The 21,542-nt window shown below is 38.7% G+C and overlaps 1 protein-coding gene across 3 annotated transcripts in view; it reads left to right on the top strand.

Annotated features, from left to right (window-relative positions):
• LOC142099296 (coagulation factor XIII B chain-like) overlaps window positions 1–21,542 on the top strand; it is a 341,745-nt gene that overhangs the window by 128,615 nt on the left and 191,588 nt on the right. For all 3 annotated transcript variants that reach the window (XM_075182612.1, XM_075182611.1, XM_075182613.1), the window contains one exon: window positions 18,621–18,758. In XM_075182612.1, coding sequence (XP_075038713.1) covers window positions 18,621–18,758 — 138 coding nt within the window. The remainder of the gene's footprint in view (window positions 1–18,620; window positions 18,759–21,542) is intronic.

The following is a 21,542-nucleotide window of genomic DNA, read 5'->3' as shown; positions in this document are numbered from 1 at the left end:
CTTATCCATGTACACCTTATTGCAAATGTATTTATGTAATCAGTGATACTTTGTGTTTACAAGGTTGCAACCTATACTGCAATTTTTTTCAATTGTTTATATCAAACGTTTGAATTATTGAGCAATAAAAGACATTTATTTAGTAATAAGTGTATACACTGTGCGCCAAGGGGATATTGCTTTGATCCACTGTCTATACCTTAAGGGTTGGAACTTCCCTTATCTAATCCGCCAGGCTGCCTACACTACGCCTCAGTAGGGAGCGCTCACCACAACCCCTCTTCCTTAAAAGGGTTATTGATATGGTTAGGGATAGATTTAGGGTTAGAGTTAGTGGTTTAGGGATAGGGATAAGGTGCCACAACTGAGGATCTGTCTGTACCCAGCCTGGGTTGTATTCCAGGAGCTAAGCTGGTAGCTACATGAACAAAGCTGTGTGGCCTAATGATGTTTCTTTGCATGGAAGTAGAAGGACTGGTACAGATGGTGATAGTAGTAGTAGCTTATGACAGTGATCAGACTAGCAAAGAAGACTAGGCAGGAACCGAATTGCCAGACTGGACTGAGACCAGATTGCTGGACCGGCCTGAAACCAGAATGCAGACTGCACTGTCTGAGCAGGAATAACAGAGAAGACTGCAGACTGCTGGGGACCAGGATCACATCTGAAGAATCAATGCTGCACTGGCAACAGGTAGTCCTTCTATACTAACTGTTGTTACCTAATTGGAGACTGTGGTCAGCTGGCCTGAAGCAGCACTCTGAATGGCTAAGATAGATCAGGTAACTAGATCTAAAATGGCAGCACCCATGTACTGGTTTTGGAGCAAACCATGGAGTGGAGACTGCTATCCCTGCATTGGAAGCTGCAGTCAGCAGAGCTGATGCAGTACTCTGGCTGAGGTAGAGCAGGTGAGTGAATCCAAGATGGAAATGCACATGTATTGGTTTTGGAGGGATCTCTGGAGTGAAGTTAGACTGGGCAGAATCCGGCAAATATCTGAGACAGCGGGCAGCTTAGAAAAACAGCAAAGGGGTAAGTAACAGGCCCTGAGAGCCTGGTGCGTAATATAAGGTTAGAGCAAGGGATATTATTGTCAAGCTAATAATATTGTCTACATCTGAATTGTTGCCATAATATTGTGTACATTCGAATTGTCGACTTAATACTGTCTACATTTCAATTGTTGACCTAATAATGCTGTCTGCATTCCAGTTGTCTTTACAAAAACAACTATTGTATCATTTAATCACTTTATTATGTGACGATAATTTAATTAAAAAAAAGATCTGTGCTTTCTATTGGGACTATTTTTTCCACATATGTATTGGATACATCCTGCAGTGTTAACAGAAGCCAGAGAGAAAAAGAGAGGTGCATATAGGGGCACTCTGTGATGTAAATTGAATATTTTAAAAATATAAACTTTATTATGTAAATTTAAAAATGACAAATAATCATAATAAGAAAAAAGCAATGACATTTAAAAGCAAGGGGAGTGCAATGGATGTGAACTAAAAATTACAGATCAACTGCAAAAACCCTGTTGTCACGTAATAAATTTGGATGAATCATCATCATCATCATCATCAGCTATTTATATAGCGCCACTAATTCCAAAGCGCTGTACAGAGAACTCACTTACATCAGTCCCTGCCCCATTTGAGCTTACAGTCTAAATGCCATAACATACACACACAGACAGATTGTCACAAAACGGGATCTTAGCCGCACTTACCTCATCCGCCGCTGTCATATCATGGCTACCTGGGTCCCTTCTGGTCGTCTGCAGCATTCCCGTCCTCCACACCTCCATTTGTAAACAAACACATACTCTTTGTTCTGCTACATGTGCACGGCCATCTTGGATGCAGTCAGGTGATCATACCAGACCAACCAAATTCAGTAGCTGATCAAATGAACTGATCAGCCAATAGTTGTTTGGGACACACTATTTAAACCTGCTGCTGTGATCTGTTCAGAACACACTTCTCTCCAGAGGATAGTTCTTGGCTCCAGGTTCCAGTGTTCCTGTCAGCATTACTAAGTGCTCTGTTCCTGTCAGCATTACCAAGTGCACTGTTCCTGATAGCAATTCCAGACTGCTCATTCCCCTGCGATATTCTACATTCAGCAAGAACATGAGCAGGAAGATCATCCAGGCTGCTAGTTTCTGTTTCAGTCCTGCTCCAGCTATTCCCAAGGGTCCCGAATAGGATCAAGAAATACAGACAGCCGTGACAGTTTGTTCTGGCCCAATGAATCCGCTAGGGGAACATACCCCGAGGGAGGACTCTGTCCAAATATTAGCTGAACGCATTGAGAGACAAGAAACTAACCAGGGGCAAATTTTGAGATTCCTGCAGGATGTTTTTACGCGTATGGATACCTTGTAGTTATTCCACAGTCAATCATCCTATACTCCGCCCTAGTCAGTAAGACCTGCTTCACTTCCTATTAAAACCGGACTCCATCTTCCCACGCCAGCTAAATACGATGGCGATCCGAAGAATTGCAGCGGGTTTCTCAACCAGTGTACTATACACTTTGAATTACAACCCGGGAATTTCCCTACTGCACGTACCAAAACTGCTTATATTGTTTCGCTACTATCAGGGCAAGCTCTGGCGTGGGCATCACCGCTCTGGGAAAAATCTGACCCAATTTTATCTGATTTTGATAGTTTCCTGTCTACCTTCCGCAGAATATTCAACGAGCCTGGAAGAACAACGTCAGCCGCTTTAGATATTCTGCGGCTTCAGCAGAAGCAGCAGTCCGTGGGCCAATATGCCATTCAGTTTCAAACACTTTCCTCTGAACTGTCTTGGAATAATGATGCTCTTGTTGTGGTCTTCTGGCAGGGCCTGTCTGACCACATTAAGGATGTATTAGCGTCTCGGGTCTTACCTACAACGCTAGACCAATTGATTACCATCTGCAATCGGGTTGATCTTCAGTTCAGAGAGAGAGCTCTAGAAAGGAGGAGGCTGAAACACCCCAAAATCTGCCCTATTCGACGGGTCTCCTTTCCCTGAAGGACCCATGCAACTAGGCAAAGCACGTCTTTCACCCACCGAGCGAGAACAGCGAGTTAGAGAGAAACTTTGCTTATACTGTGCAAATTCCGGACATCTGCTACATTATTGTCCTCGCAAGCCGGGTAAACGCACCCTCCTAGCTGACGATGAGGAGGTGAGCCTAGGAGTGGCCCTTCGCTCCCCACAAGGCAGGGACTGTATTATCCCAGTCACCCTGAAACACGCTCAAGGCTCCCAATACATTTCAGCCCTGCTGAATTCTGGAGCAGCTGGGAATTTCATGTCTGCCAAAATTAGCTGCTGAACTAGCCATTCTACTAGTGAAAATTCCCGTGACCATCTTTCTCTCTGTGGTTGATGGTAGCCGTATTCCAGGGGGTACCATTTACGCATCAGACTTCTCCAGTGATGCTCCAAATAGGAGTTCTACATTCCAAGTCTCTTACCTTTTTGGTCATCCCAGAAGCCACTAGTCCTGTGGTTCTCGGGTTTCCATGGCTTCAAACGCATAACCCCCATATCGACTGGTCAACTCCACAAATCTTGGCATGGGCTCCAACTTGTTTCGGGTTCTGTTTACAATGTGTTCTTCCACATTGCTCCACCTCTGATAAAGAAGTTTTGCCAGTTCCTTCTGCCTACCAAGAGTTCACAGACATTTTCATTAAGCAGGCCGCTGAAACTCTACCACCTCATCGGGATTGGGACTGTCCCATTGATCTTGTTCCGAGTAAAACGTCTACGCTCTTTCTATCCCTGAGACAAAATCTATGTCTCAATATATAAAAGAGAACTTGGAAAGGGGCTTCATTCGCCCATCCTCTTCACCGTCAGGAGCCGGGGTCTTTTTTGTAAGGAAAAAGGATGGTGGATTACGTCCCTGCATCGATTACCGAGCTCTCACTGACATTACCATAAGAACGGTATCCTCTGCCCCTCATCACAGAGTTATTTGAGTCAAAGGTGCCGAAATATTTACAAAGTTAGATCTCCGCGGGGCCTACAATTTGATTCGCATCAGGCGTGGCGACGAATGGAAAACCGCCTTTAGCACCAGGGATGGGCACTACGAATATATTGTCATGCCATTCGGTCTGAGCAATGCCCCAGCAGTTTTTCCGAATTTCATAAACGAAATCTTTCGGGACTTACTGTACCATACTATTGTGGTATATTTGGACAATATCCTCGTTTTCTCCTCTGATATCCAGTCCCATCGCAGACATGTTAAAGAGGTTCTCAGCCGTCTCAGAAGGAATAAACTGTATTGCAAGCTTGAAAAATGCACCTTCGAAGTTGAATCCATTCCATTCTTGCGGTATATTATCTCAGGGACTGGTCTCCGTATGGACCCAGAGAGGGTGCAAGCTATTCTTAACTGGCCTCAACCAGTCACTGACCGGACTGTTAGTTCCTCTGGCTCAAGACCTAGGTCTCTCTCTGTCTTACCGGCGCCTGTCTTGCGCCGTGGCCGCCCGTCATCTTGACCAGGGGTCTGCGCATGTGCAGACCTACAGACTGTTAAAACCTTGTTCCTCTCCTCATTGGATGATTAATTACTTCTCACCATTTAAGACACCTGCGGTCCTTCTACCTTTGCCTGTTCTTGGTCCTCATTCTGCTGAGGTACCAAGGAGTTCCCTGTTCCTGTTTATGGTACCTGTTTGCTGTGGACGTTATTTGCACCTGGACAAGTCTCTACTCCATGCCAGTGGTAATACCTGCCAGCCGCAGACCGCTCCCCGCTACCTTGTTTTCTACCTGCTCCTGGACAAGTCTTAACTCCACGTCAGTGGTAATACGTGCCAGCCGCAGACCGCCCCATGCTAATTCGTATCTTACCTGCCCCTGGACAAGTCTTCTCTCCACGCCAGTGGTAATACCTGCCAGCCGCAGTCCGCTCCATGCTACCTCGTATTTTATCTGCACCTCGACAAGTCTCTACTCCACGCCAGTGGTAATGCCTGCCAGCCGCAGACTGTTCCACGCTGCTTTGTATTCTACCTGCTCCTGGACAAGTCTTCACTCTACGCCAGTGGTAATACCTGCCAGCCGCAGACCGCTCCACGCTACCTTGTATTCTACCTGCACCTGGACAAGTCTTCACTCCACGCCAGTGGTAATACCTGCCAGCCGCAGTCCGCTCCATGCTACCTCGTATTTTACCTGTACCTGGACAAGTCTTCACTCCACGCCAGTGGTAATACCTGTCAGCCGCAGCCTACTCCAAGCTACATTGTATTTTATCTATTATCGGGACTAAGTTCTACTGTGCACCAGTAGTGATAGCTGCGAGTCGCTGACTCTTCTACTACACTGTATTATTGGCTGCTCATATAGACTTTTCTTCAGTTGTCAAGCATCTGCCTGTTTTAAGTTACCTGCGTGCTAGGCACTTCGGAACTCTCTCTTCTCATTATTACTGGCCATCATACTTGCCGGGTCATCATTGTTTCTACTACTCAGAGACTATATATATATATCTCTTCTGGCATTCCCTCTTCTATTCAGCTTAAGCAGATCCGTGTACTCATTGTGTATAGCTGTATCCGCATATTCACCATACTCCCCAGAGGGCCGCGACCTGCACAGTGGAAGCCGCTAAAACCCATACTTCCTTGCGGGAGTTCCTGGAGAAGACCAGCCACTGTGTTAGACTCCGCGCTTCTGGTGGGTAAAGCTACATCTGGTGAATTCTGGGTCAAAACTCCTAGTGCCCGTGACACAACCATCTACACTAAAGGCAGTACAGCGATTTCTGGGATTCGCTAACTATTATCAAAAATATATTCGTGGCTACTCTACTGTGGTAGCACCACTCACCGCCCTCACCAGGAAAGAAGCTAATCCTGCCAAGTGGTCTGAAGAAGACCAAACTGCTTTTTAACTTCTGAAACAAGCATTCATTTCTGCTCCCATACTCAGGCAACCAGATTTAACCTGTCCATTCTACTTGGAAGTTGATGCCTCATCTGTCGGAGTAGGGGCAGTTCTTTCCCAAAAAACAGCTGATGAACAATGGCATCCCTGCGGGTTCTTCTCCCGAAAGTTTTTACCAGCGGAACGAAATTATGCCATAGGGGAAAAAGAACTGCTTGCCATCAAATTGGCGCTTGAAGAGTGGAAGCATTTACTTGAGGGAGCTCGTTATCCTGTCACAATATACACAGATCACAAGAATCTGCTCTACCTTAAAACTGCACAGTGCATGAATCCACATCAGGCCCGATTGGGCACTATTCTTTTCTCGATTTGATATACATGTCATTTTCCGTCCCGGTTCCAAAAATTGCAAGGCTGATGCTTTGTCACGTTCTATGGTGAAAGAGGAAGATTCCATCACTGTGGATCCATGACCTATTATCAGCCCACTCAGCATTGCAGTCAGTAGACCTGACAATACACCTCCCCAGGGGAAAACTTTTGTTCCTGAGAATCTGCGTAAAAAATTGCCCCAATGGGCACATTGTTCCAGATTTTCCGGTCATGCAGACATCCGCAAAACTCAATCTTTCATATGGAGAAGCTACTGGTGGCCTACGCTTCATCAGGACGTTCAGCAATTTGTTTCCGCATATGGCAGCTGTGCCCAACATAAAAGTTCAAGACAATCTTCAGCTGGTCAACTTTTACCTCTGCCTATTCTCACCAAACCCTGGACCCATATTTCTATGGACTTTGTTTCTGATTTGCCTAATTCTAATAATTTCAATACGATCTGGGTCATCGTTTACCGATTCTCCAAAATGGCGCATTTTGTTCCTCTCTGTGGCCTCCCATCAGCACCTATACTGGCTCAGCTATTTATAAAGGAGATCTTCCGTTTGCTTGGGTGTTCTGAAGAAATTGTCTCAGATAGAGGAGTTCAGTTTGTGGCGAAATTCTGGAGTTCCTTGTGCCAAGCACTACAGATCAAACTAAACTTCTCTTCGGCCTATCATCCCCAATCCAACGGGCAAACGGAAAGAGTCAATCAGGACTTAGAAACATTTCTCCGTTTGTACATATCCTCTTATCAAGACGACTGGGTAGATCTGCTTCCTTGGGCAGAATTTGCTCATAATAATCACTATTACGAATCCTCTGCTTCCACTCCATTTCATACGGTCTATGGCCTACACCCCAGGGTACCCTTGTTTACTCCACTTCCTACAGCCTCAGTACCTGCCTCTGAAGTTTTCCTAAAGAATTTTGCAGGCCACTGGCACCAGGTACGGGAATCTCTACTTAAAGCGTCCCAACGCTACAAAATTCAGGCCGACAAAAAGTGACGACCCTGTCTAAGCTTGAAACCTGGAGACAGAGTCTGGCTGTCTACTCGCAATCTACGCCTCAGAGTTCCATCTATGAAATTCGCTCCTCGCTTTATTGGACCATTTAACATCTCCCGGGTCATCAATCCAGTGTCCTACAAATTACATTTACCATCTTACCTCAAGGTACCCAACTCCTTCCATATCTCTCTCTTAAAACCACTGGTGCTAAATCGGTTTTATACACCCAAACTGGTTTCTCCTGAAGTGCAGACTGAACATGGTGATGGATATGAAATTAAAGTGATCTTGGACTCTTGGTTTCGACATAAGACCTTACAATATCTAGTCGACTGGAAGGGCTATGGTCCAGAAGAGAGGGCCTGGATCAAAGCTTCTGATGTTCACGCTCCATCTCTCATCAAAAAATTTCACCGCAAGTTTCCAAATAAGCCCCAATCTAAGTGTCCAGTGGCCACTCGTAAGGGAGGGGGTACTGTCACAAATCGGGATCTTAGCCGCAATTACCTCATCCGCCGCTGTCATATCACGGCTACCTGGGTCTCTTCTGGTCGTCTGCAGCATTCCCGTCCTCCACACCTCCGTTTGTAAACAAACAAACACATACTGTTTGTTCTGCTGCATGGGCACGGCAATCTTGGACCATCAGTCAGGTGATCATTCCAGACCAACCAAATTCAGTTGGTTCATTGCCAGAACAACACACTTCTCTCCAGAGGATAGTTCTTGGCTCCAGGTTCCAGTGTTCCTGTCAGCATTACTAAGTGCTCTGTTCCTGTCAGCATTACCAAGTGCTCTGTTCCTGTCAGCATTACCAAGTGCACTGTTCCTATCAGCATTTCCAGACTGCTCATTTCCCTGCAATTTTCTACTTTCAGCAAGAACATGAGCAGGAAGATCATCCAGGCTGCTAGTTTCTGTTTCAGTCCTGCTCCAGCTAGGCCCAAGGGTCCAGAATCAGATCAAGAAATACAGACAACCGTGACACAGATAGAGAGACTAGGGTCTATTTGATAGCAGCCAATTAACCTACTAGTATGTTTTTGGAGTGTGGGAGGAAACCGGAGCACCCAGAGGAAACCCACACAAACAGGGGGAGAACATGCAAACTCCACACAGCTAAGGCCATGGTTGGGAATCAAACTAATGACCCCATTGCTGTGAGGCAGAAGTGCTAACCACTAAGCCACCGAGCTGCCCCATCAATAAGCACATTATTATGTGTCTGGCTTGTTTGTCACTTTATTTTGTATTATTAATGCTAATTTAATGTGGTTGGTATCTCCTCCACATGATAGCAATCATTGCAGGGATATAGTTTGTATAGGTGGTAATTTTATGTAGGTTATAGCTTATAGCACATATATTTTAGCAATAGCCAGTAGTCAAAAGACAACTAAGATGACCTCTATTGGTAAGAAGTGTAATTACAGGTGTTGTTCACAATCTTTATTAAGTTCAAAGAATAGATCTTATCCCTCAAAGTTGGTATAAATTAGTCTGCTATAAATAGCTTATCCTTCCAGTAATATAAGGTATCTGATAATAATATAAAAAACGTAGGATACTGGGTGGCTAATAAATATCTTATTAGCACTTAGTTCAGTATCAAAATAGGTCTGCTGATTCAAATAGAAATAGATAAAGATGTTCACATGTAATGAGGAGTCTATGTACGTAGGTTGTCAGCATATAGTAATAAGGTTAATAAAATGCCTATAATAGAGATTGGGGTGCAGCTGAAGGTGCTAGATTCCAAATGGGAGGACAGAGGTACTATTCCCTACAAGATTATTGTGAGACAACAGGGCGAACGCCAACGCGCATTTCTCATATACAGCTTTTTCAAGGCAACCAGATGAATGGTCCGATTCACTTAATATAATCTGAATGCCACCCCCCCATAAAACGTCAGAGATGTCATCCAATGAGACTGTCTATAGATTTGACAGTGATTGTAACATATCTCCTCCAATTAGAGGCGTCCACATCATGTGGGTCACGCCTCCAAAACGATCTTATTGGTTCCTGATAATGGGCAGGTTTTTATAATAAACAAACTGTAGTGGGTATCAATCGTATTAACACAGTTACCTCTATAATATCTTATTGTATAGATCAGCTATAATTAATAGATTTGCACCTCAGCTGCTAATAATATATAGCAGCTCCCTGTTCTACTAAGCCTTTAACCATAAACAAAATGATCAAAACGGAAAATGTAATAATATCCATATTTAAGAAGTAAGTATAATAAGATATAATATTGATCTTCATAGAAAGGTCATTAATTAGAGGTACATCAATCTATTATAGGTCATATAGTTTCTGAGGCATTATATACCAATGTAAATCATGACCAGGGACTTCATGCAGTTAAATACTTCTTGGATATGAACATCAGAACTGAATTCAATGAATTCTTAATTTAATTTTTGAGATTTGTCCTGATCAAAAATTATTTGTTTTTGATGAGAGGTTCTATTTGCTGGTGCAGGGCAAAGCAATAGGGAAATGCTGTGCCCCAAGCTATGCCAATTTATTTCTTGGCTGGTGGGAGAAAGAGGTTGTATTCACGTATTCACGGAAGAACATGAGATATATATATATATATATATATATATATATATATATATATATATATATATATATATATAATCTATGAGCCTTTTTAGTTTATGGCTTTCGATATATATGTCCTCATTTTGTGGGATGGGGAAGAAGAGCTCTTTCATGAGTTCACGAAAATCCTGAATACCAATACTTTTAATTAAAAACTGAGTTCTGAGATCAATTCAACTACCTTCAATTTCTTGAACCTCACTTTACTTAAAACTGAAGACAGTCATCTTGATACGGATATTTACAGGAAACACACAGCTACAAACAGCATCTTGCATCATTTAAGTGTTCACTTTACTCCAGTTATTAAAGGAATCAGTAAAGGGGAATTCCTTAGCATGTAAAGAAATTACTACAGCAACAAGACATATGATAAGAGATCAGGAGAACTCACGAATAGGTTAAAACAAAGATGCTATGGGAGAAAAATGATACAGAAAGCCAAACCTACAGCTGCACAGAGGGATAGAGAAACATTGATCTACCCTGGAAATGACCCCACTGATATCTCCAAAGTCAGAATGGTGGAGAGTTTTTGTAACGAGTTGCAAGACGTTACGGCAGTCTTTCAGAAGCATTGGCATATTTTACTTTCTGATGAAGACCTACGTAAATATTTAGATGACAAAATTGTCATCAGTTGGAGGAGAGCCAAGATTGTTCAAGATCGACTAGTCCACAGTCATTTATGTCCCATCAAAAAAAGCAGCAGCAAACCTCAAGGATTTTTCAAATGTGGCACCTGCAGGGCTTATTAATATACCAAAAAAGATATACGTAGATAAATATGCAAAAGAATAGAAGATCAGAGACCTTTTAAATTGTAACACTATGGGCGTAATTTACTGTCTGACTAGCCCCTGTAATCTAAACTACATAGGGAAGACAAGTCACCCTTTAAATAAACGTTTATTAGAACATGTTAGGAATGTTAAGAATGCCATCAGAGATTGTGATAACTTCCAAACTCTAACTATGATCGCTAAAAATTTCATTCTGGTTCATGATAGCAACCCTATGAAAATCAATGCCTATGTTATGGAAAAAGTAACTCTCTGTATAAGAGGAGGAGATTTACAGAGATAATTACTTACAAAAAGAGACTAGGAAGATGTTTATTATAGGTAGTATGTCCCCTAATGGCCTTAATGATTATAATAGTTATTCTGTTTTTTGTAATATACTTCATCTTATAGATTATAAATAATACATATTGTCATCAGTCTTATAGATACTAATTACTATTATATTAAATTGTTATTTTGGTCACATACATGTGTTCTTTTTGGATTCTATAATCACTATGTTTCACTTGTTCACTTATACTATTTCTAGTTCACCTAAACAGCACCTTTTATATACACCATTATAATATTTATTAGACCACATAATTAATTTAAATATAATATTATACCCCCCTTTCATCATCAATTTAAATGTTATATATTATAACCATCACATTATTTTAATCACTGCATGTATCTTTATATAGCTACAGTATTGATAACACTGGGCCTGATTCATTAGGGATCTTAAATGAAGAGGTATCTTATTTCAGGCTCCTGGACAAAACCATGTTACAATGGCAGGGGTGCAAACTAGTTTTCTGTTTTGCACATAAGTTAAATACTGACTGTTTTTTCATGTAGCACACAAATATCAACTTTAAATTTCAGTGTGCAAATAAGTTATCAAGTATTTGTGTGCTACATGAAAAAAACAGTCAGTATTTAGCTTATGTGCAAAACAGAAAACTAGTTTGCACCCCTTCCATTGTAACATGGTTTTGTCCAGGAGCCTGAAATAAGATACCTCTTCATTTAAGATCCTTAATGAATCAGGCCCACTGTTTGTACATTAGTAATCGTCATCATTTTTTTTAATTTCACTAATTCTACTACTCTGTAATTTAAAATACCCTTTTCCTTTTGAAAGTTTTATTATCATAGTAATAAAGAAGGACAATTCCTTATGTTAGGAACTTTTAATTATAGACTGTTTCTCGTTTTTCTTCCTTTCCCCAATTATAATAAAACATCAACATTTATGTATGGCATACAGTCGTAATCATTATTTGAGTATTGCTATATTATGATGAGGACTCTTTTTTTCTTCCTCCCCTTTTTTCTCATATTAACAACATTGAGAATTGTTTTTGTTGATCATGATTTATAATAGCTCTTTGTACCTCTAATTAGTGACCCTCCGCTGCTAATGAATAAAATATCTGTGTATACTCACCTCTTAAATCTGGATACCATTACATTAGAGTGTATTGAGAATAATTTTTCTTATGATCAAAACAGTAGAAGGGTAGAGGGCTGCTATATATTACCAGCAGTTGAGATACTATAGAGGTTTAGTTTCTATTAGTTTTATCAACAAGTTTGACATTGTCATTGCAGTTTGTTTATTATAACAAACACTCCTCTTATTAAGAACCAATGAGATTGTATTGGAGGCGTGATTCATATGATAACTTTAATTGGAGGATGGATGTTTCTATCCATTCCAAATTCAGGAACTATATTATTTAAAAAATTGTTAGACTTGATTATTACTACAGTATGACCAATAATAGATCGGTGTACCTCTAATTAATGACTCTCCTATGGAGATCAATAATATCTCTTAGTATACTTTTTAAATCTGGATATTATCTGCTTTGACAACTTCGTTTTATGGTTAAGAACTCAGTAAAACATGGATCTGGAATGTAGCATCAGCAGATGAGGTATTATTATTATTATTATTATTATTATTATTATTATTATTATTATCCTTTATTTGTTAGTCGCCACAAGATTTCCGCAGCGCCGTACACCATACAAACAGTACACTATACAGGGTGAAACAGTACAAAACAATAAACAAAATACCAGTACTTCAGAAACTTCAGGCAGGTAAAGCAATAAACATGGAGCAGAAGAACAGGTAGGGAGACAGGAGGGAAGAGGGCCCTGCTCATGTGAGCTTACATCCTAAGGGAGGGAAAACAGAACAGGCACAAGGGGAGTCAGATGAGGCGAGGGGGAGCGCGGGTGGAGGAGAAGAAGGGGTTATATAAGAGGTACAAATCTATTAACTATAGCCAATCCATCAATCAGATATTATAGAGGTATCAGTGTTACTACGATAGATACCCACTGTAGTTTGTTTACTGCAAAAAACCTTCTCATTATCAGGAACCAATGAGATCGTTTTGGAGGCATGACCCACATGATGTGGACACCCGTAATTGGAGTATATACGTTAGAATCACTGTCAAATCTACAGATCATTTAATTCGATAAAATCTTTGATGTTTTGTGAGGGTGTGGAAAACAGTCTATATTAAGTGAATCAAACCATTCATCTGGTTGCCTTGAAAAATCTGTAAGTGCGAAACACGTGTTTGCTTCGTCCTGTTGTCTCACAATAATCTTGTAGGGAATAGTACTGCTATCCTCCCATTTGGGATCCAGCACCTTCAGCTGCACCCAAATCTCTATTGTAGGCATTTTTTCAGTGTTATTTGCTATACGCTGACAACCTACGTACATAGCCTCAATAGATGTGGACATCTTTATGTCTATTTCTATTTGAATCAGCAGACCTATTTTGATACTGAACTAAGTGCTAATAAGATATTTATTAGCCACCCAGTATTCTATGTTTTTAATGGTATTATCAGGTACCTTATATTACTGGAAGTATAGGCTATTTATAGCAGACTAATTTATACCTACTTTGAGGGATAAGATCTATTCTTTGAACTTAATAATAAAGATTGTGAACAACACCTGCAATTACGTTTCTTACCAAAAGAGGTCCTCTTATTCATCTTTTGACTGCTGACTACTGCTATATGTGCTATAAGCTATAACCTACATAAAATTACCACCTATACAAACTATATCCCTACAATGATTGCTACCATATCGAAGAGATACCAACCACATTATACTAGCATTAATAACACAAAATAAAGTAATAACGAGACAGACACGTAATAATGTGTTTATTCATACAGATTTATTACATTATAACAGGGTTATTGCAGGTGATCTGTAATTTTAATTTCACCTCCATTGCACACTCCCCTTGCTTTTATATTTCACTAGCTTGTTTCTTCTCAGGATTAAATGTCATTATAAATTTACCTAATAAAGTTTATATTTTTAATATATTCAATCTACATCCCAGAGTGCCCCTATAAACACCTCTTTTCTTTTTCTTTTCTCTCTGGCTTCTGTTAACAATTTAGGTGATAGGGTGCACCTCTAAGACTTCTATTTATATTATTTATTCTGAGTTACCTATAAAGCTCTTGTTGCATTGATTTATGGATGTTAAATTAATTACCATGTGTGGTTGCCGTTTATTTCTTTATATCCTGCACGTGTATTGTGTCTGTCAGAGCAGAGGGTACCTAGACCCGCATTCTATAAGTGATATTTCTTCAGATCCCATTGTAGTTGAATATGGACGTGCGTATGCTCGAATTACGTGCATTTAAAAAATTCCCCACAAACAATGCTTTCATTTTGTGTGCCTTAATGAATTAGGCCCAAAATGTTTAAGGGGTCTATTTAACATTGGTGGCTAGTGTGCGGCAGTAAGTATTATCTTGCATCACTGCATAGTGCAGTGATACAAGTATGGTACGGTAACACCTTCTTGAGATGACAGGGAACAGGAAAGCTTTTCTCCGCTAATCAAATTGGGTCACATCGTAGTCTCCGTATAAGTTTATGTGGACTGCAGTGTCAGCGTTACACAGGTTAAGGCAGGAGAAATCTCTGGTTTCCCTTGATTTAACCCCTTTTAAAAATTGAAAGAAGAGCTGTGATGCACATTCTCTGGAGAATACAGCTGTTTTCTCTAGATGTTTTTGGCTCATCACAGCCTAATAAATAGACCCCTTAGTGTTGAGTAACAGACCAGTGGCATGAGCTGACATTTGTAAAATGTGCTGTGTACTGTATGGCAAGGAATAAGCCAAAGCAAGGTCAGATTAAACTGCAGGTCTAAATACTAAATGTTATACTTAATTTTCAAGACGCTATGGTGATCCAACAGAGTTATGCAAACACCAATCAGTATGTGACAAATATAATATTAGAATTGTGCTGCTAGTTAATTTATCAGCTTATAGAAGGAATGTATGTTTATGTTATGATCTGCAGACATACGTAGATGTTATTAAAGTAATTCTATCGTTTTCAAACAAGCATTGTCTAAGTGATTGTGTTGTGTTTCCAAAGCACAAAGTAATTTATTTTAGCAGATGCAAATATTGAAGATAGCAGTTCAATACATACTTATAATACAGTGCAGCCAATACCAAAAGATACATACATACCGCGCTCGCGTGCGTACGCTAAGCTGCGCTCCACTGGTACCAGCGTACAGTACTTCACTCCAGAATACTGTGTTCAGAGAAGACTGACTTGGTACCAGTTAGAGCTGTATTATATACACTCAGAGTTACAGAGAAAACAATGCAGATGATGTGGCTTGCTTCTATTGGTCCAGGTATCAGGAAGGTCCAGTGTGCTGTAGGCCATAGGCTAGTACAAACCAAAATATCCAAAGGTGGGGTCAACCCTCCAGGGGTTGTGCTCTGACTTTCCCGCCAAGACTCCAGTTTCAACTAGTCTATTAGCATTTTATAGTCAGTATCACTTTAAGTATTTATTCCCTAACATCACTAACTAGAGTATGCAATGTGCGATCTCTTCGTCGAAAGAACCGTACTACTGCTGATGAATAGGGGATTAAAATGATACTAAACATGACACTGTTCCTGCAACCTGAATCTCAAATAACACTAAAGTGTACATATAATCATAATATATAAACTAATAATAAACTGAATACTATCTGCTCATAAATCACTGTAGAACGGAACCAATATGGATATGAATTATATAAATAACTAAATGTTAGAGTACGAGTGTCTGTGTGCGTATTTTACCGCGTGATCGCGCCATGCCACGTGTTACGTGGCATACTGATCACAATCACACGGTAAAACAATATTAACCAATATACTTTTGTTCATCCAATTATACGACTTCGACAATGTCCATATCAAGATTTGTGTGCATCTTCGACTTGTGATTGCTTATGCCTGGAAAGGAAGGGGTGGGCTTGATTTTAGGGATTCGTGAAATTTACGATGTATAAAACTTAGGACTTATATGATTAGAAATTATTGGATATTTTTTAAGTAAATATGTATATTCCTTTTAGCGTAATAATCTTCTCTTCTGGCTTTATTCAGTTGAAGTTTCAGGTCTTTATTAGATCTAAGCTGAATTTTATGTAGACTCTTTGTCTAATAGTCTATGGACTTCTTCTATATATTTAATAGTATTTCAAATCACTATTCCTCTGCTTCTATCACTGGGTTTTATAATAATGTTTTCAATAATCATTAGTGATATTAGAATTTCCTTCTTTTTTGTTTTCAATTAGGTTTTATTTTTAAGTGATGCTCACATAAATCTTTATTTACTGCTTATAGAATACACCTATCTTGTGACTAAATGGGATAAGAATTTGACTTCTTAAGTCCTAATTTTGAACTTTATTATTTTATTAGTGTAGATGGTACATTCCTTCTCAGGGCCTGATTCATTTAAAATCTTAAATGAAGAGGTATCTTATTTCAGTCTCCTGGACAAAACCATGTCATATTGCAAGGGGGGCAAACTAGATTTCTGTTTTGCACATAAGTTAAATACTGACTGTTTTTTCATGTAGCACACAAATATGACTAAATTTCAGTGTACAAATAAGCTATCAAGTATTTGTGTACTACATTAAAAAAACTGTCAGTATTTAACTTATGTGCAAAACAAAAATCTAGCTTGCACCCCTTGCAATATGACATGGTTTTGTCCAGGAGACTGAAATAAGATACCTCTTCATTTAAGATCCTTAATGAATCAGGCCCTTAGTGTTTAACTTTTCAAAATACATAATTTAATTTGCACTCAGGTATAAAAATAGCTTTGTTTACAGTTGATATCTGATTTTACTTAATTTTTCTTCTTTTTGGCCTTTCTTCTTCTCTCTTTAATATACTTCCTGCACATGGCTGCTGTTTGCATCAGTTTAAACCATGAACAATTCGAAATGCAGGAAAATCGTACATGCATTGTCTGGCAGATTAAACAGCTTTATGTCAATAGCTGATCAAGGAGCCTGCAGTATTTTTAAAGTGGTTTGATCTTGATGCATTCCATTTGGAATGTAGAGTGATCAAGTTTTGTTCAAATGTTCTGTCGAAGTCATATAATTGAATGAACGAAAGTATATTGGTTAATATTGTTTTACTGTGCGATTGCGATCAGTATGCCACGTAATACGTTATTAATATATTTCATATTATAATGTTTCCATTCCCCAGTGATTTATGAGCAGATGGTATTTAGTTTATATATATATATATATATATATATATATATATATATATATGTATATATATAAATATATATACATATATATATATATATATATATATATATATATATATATATATATATATATATATATATATATATATGTGATATAGGTTATATGTACACTTTAGTGATACTTACGGTTCAGGTTATAGGAAACATGTCATGTTTAGTGTCATTTTTTAATCCCTTATTCATCAGCAGTTGTCCGATTCATTTGCCGAAGAGATCACATATTGAATACTCTAGTTAGCGATGTTAGGGAATAAATGTTTAAATTATTACTGACTGTGTATTGTGAATAGACCAGCTTAAACTGGTTTCTGGGCGAAAGATTCATCTGGAATGTTGACCCTCACTCTTGGAGGGGGTTGTTTAAACTAGCCTATGACCTATTTACACTGGACCCACCTGAAGCCTGGACTTATAGAAGCAAACCACGTCATCTGCATTGTTTTCTCTGTAACACTGAGTGTATATAATATATAGCTGTGCTGGCACTGGCTTCAGACATTCTCTGACCACAGTATTCTGGAGTGAAGTACTGTAAGCTGGTACCAGCGGAGCGCAGCTTAGAGCAGCGAAGGGCGCGGCGTTATGTATGTATATATTTGGTATCGACTGTACTGTATTATAATTATGTATTGAACTGCTAAATTTTGCATCTGCTAAATAAATTACATTTTGTGCTTTGGATTAACACAAGCAATCGCTCAGATAATGCTTATTGAAAAACGATAAAATTACTTTAATAGTTCATCTGAATTAGCCCACATTTATGAATACTAAAGAATACAGGCTTGCATCACAAATGTCAGTTTTTCTTTGTTTATGCAGGGTTTTTTTTTCAAATTTTGTGACCATTTTCAAGGGTAAGCACAGAGAATAAGAGTAGCATGTGCAGATAGCAGTGATTGTGGGGGAGCAACATTTTGATCTTGCTGAAGGGAGGGGCATGCCACCATACAGGGGGATTTTATATTGGTAATTGCATTATATGTCCACATAACTTATTCATTTAGTTAAAATATACAATTTACACATGTGACACATGAAATACTATCTATTTTTTAAAAAAACTGAATAATGCCTGTTCAATATTATCATCTATCAACAGAAGATCAGATTGTAAGATTATCCTAGAATCTAGTGCTGCTTATATATAGACATTGTAAAATAATAAAGGCTGCTGATAGAGGAAACATCTTAATGGTTTTTTTTATATTTTCTTCAGCAATACATTGTAATTTCGATGATAAAGCCTATAGCAATGGACATATATTCACATATAGATGTCCTGGAAAAAATTCACTCACTTCGCATTCATCCCAGTGCTTCCACTATGGCTGGGGTCCACCAGTTACTTGTCCAGGTAAGTTCAAATAAATGTGTTTTGAATGCTATGAGTAAATTGCCAAGGAGAATTTGCAATCAATTATTAGACAGATTAAAATTAATACATTTATTTACACATATTAAAATTATTTTCTAGGACCGTTTTTTTATGATAAAAAAACTGGTGAACTGCCACTATTAAATAGACCAATTCACTGTGTGTAACATAAAATGGAAGTTTAATGTTGGAAAGAGCACCACAGCCACAATTGTTTGCTATTGAAAAAACAAAATGACACACAATATCAAAAGTTACTAACATTTTTTGTGTTACACCCTCATTGTTTAGGTTTTTAAATAACCTCTAATGATGACATAAGTATTATCTAAAAAAACAATCAATCGAAGATAAAGATGAAATATAGAGAAGTAATGTAAATTACAAACTAAAATGCTTTTATAAAACATACTGGAGGAAAAACTGGAAATTTAGGACTTCCTCCTATTTATCCAAGCCCCTGGGCCAATGATTATTGGCGGGTATTGCCAGTGATAGTCTTCACCAGGAACATTTAGCGAAGCTTCCCCTCAGCAAAGGCTAATGCTGACAATACCCGGCAGTAGTCTTCACCAGCCAGATGGTTGAAAAAGAGGGATAGGCTGCGCTTCCTCCAAATATATGAAGCAGCCAAATGCGAACCTGAGAGTGTATGGGGGACCCCTAAACTCCCAACAATGTTAGATATGTATAAAAATAGTCAGGTTCTGGGCGCTTGTAAAGGAAAGATATATCAATTTAATATGGATAGGTCCACAATACGCTCCGGCCGGAACGAGACAGCTTAGATGTGTTAAACAATTAACATGCATCAATTGACACCGCCGAAAACAATGATAATGGTAAAAAACACCACAAACTCAGTGTGATTGCAAATATGGTTAGAGTGCACTTGCAAGCTACTAAAATATGAAATGACAATTGATATGAACCGCAAAAAGAAAATGTAAGGAAATATAATGTCCAGAGTTGTAAAATAAAAATGATGGTGATGATGAAAAATGCAAGCAAAAATGAAATTGGTAGCCGTTACTCACATGAAGCAGGGATGTCTGGCTGTCTATAATGCAGACAGGCACTTAGTAGCGGTCCCAGAGTCTGTGCTGATGAGGTTAGATATAACGTTGATTTCAATGATAAAAAGCACCCAGCAGAATGCCAATTATTAAAACAAGAATGAGGAAGAAAGTTCTTCTAGTTCCTAAAAGGAAATCCTCTCCTTCTTGTTGAAAGAAAAAATGATCCCGCTCAAATAGCGTGTGCACGCTGCGGGATATCTCCGTGTTGAGATTAAATGTATGGATATCAAAAATGCCTCCAATAATAGACAGGTACCCAGCAGAATATAGGTGGTGATGATCCAAATGTAGTCCTCCTAATCCCCAACGTAGTCTCTCTCTTTCTCATAAAGTTGAGGCTAAACAGGGGAAGCGGTAGCGCCGCTGCGGATGAGCGCATACACGCTACAGGCTGGTCTCCGATGTGGATGTAGTCCTCCTAATCCCCAAACGTAGTCTCTCTCTTTCTCATAAAGTTGAGGCTAAACAGGGGAAGCGGTAGTGCCGCTGAGGATGAGCGCATACACGCTACAGGCTGGTCTCCGATGTGGATGTCTGTATATGGTAATGTAAGATGCTAGCATGCTAGTAAGTTGAATAAAACTGAGTTGAGGGACAGTTCACCAATGCGTTTCGCCCGGTGGCAATGGCCAGTGGGCTTCCTCAGGGATAGTAATGTCCAACTGGTCTTCCTAGCCAGTTTTTAAAGAGATCCGGATGTGCCAATCAGCCAAGAGGCAATGAAATAATTAAGTAATTAGTGAATAAATCTGAGTACTGGTGATTGCACAACGATCCAACAGGCATGATGGAAAAAAACACAAAAGAAAACAATAGTGCACTAGTTGCAAAACAAAAAAGAGCATGTTTGAACATATATAGAAAAATATATATAAATAGATCTGGTTGCATAAATAATGGGTGATGTACATGGTATATATATATGAAATGAACAAAAATAAAAAATAAAAATAAAAATAAAAATAAATAGAAATAAAAAAAATTAAAAAAAAAATATAATAATAAAAAAAATAAAAATAAAATAAAAATAAAATAATAATATAATAAGAAAAAAAAAAATATATAAGAAAAAAAAAAAATTAAATAAAAAAAAATATAAAAAATAAATAAAAATAAAAATAAAAAAAATATAAAAAATATAAAAAATATATATAAAAAATAAATAAATAAATAAAAATAAATAAATAAATAAAAATAATTATAAAAATGAAAATAAAAATAAGTATAAAAATAAAAATAAAGTGGGAATATGGTATAGCTGGCATATTATTCCCATTGTATCAATGTGTAGAAGGACAAATATAGTGGATACATTATGAGTGGAGAAAATAACCCAGGTCAAAATCCACATTCAATCCTTTTGGGATCAGGGTTTTAAGATTAAAAATCCATCTCGCCTCTTCTTTTGAAATGAGGGAAATGAAATCTCCACCTCTCCAAGGTTTATGAACTTTACATATTCCTAAAAACTGAAGTTTAGTGTGGTCGTGGTTATGATGTTTAAGAAAATGAGATGATACAGTATGATTATCTAACTGATTGGTGATGTTGCGAAGGTGCTCTGAAATTCTAACATGAAGTTTCCGGATAGTACGCCCTACATATTGTAGTCCACACGGGCACTCCAACAGATAAACCACACCCATAGTATCACAGGTGATTTTGGTTTTGATCTGAAAGGAGT

The sequence above is a fragment of the Mixophyes fleayi genome, chromosome 8 (assembly GCF_038048845.1).
Source record: "Mixophyes fleayi isolate aMixFle1 chromosome 8, aMixFle1.hap1, whole genome shotgun sequence".
Classification (NCBI taxonomy): Eukaryota; Metazoa; Chordata; class Amphibia; order Anura; family Limnodynastidae; genus Mixophyes; species Mixophyes fleayi.
Note: the sequence above shows the minus strand (reverse complement) of the source record. Positions and strands in the feature narration are given on the sequence as shown.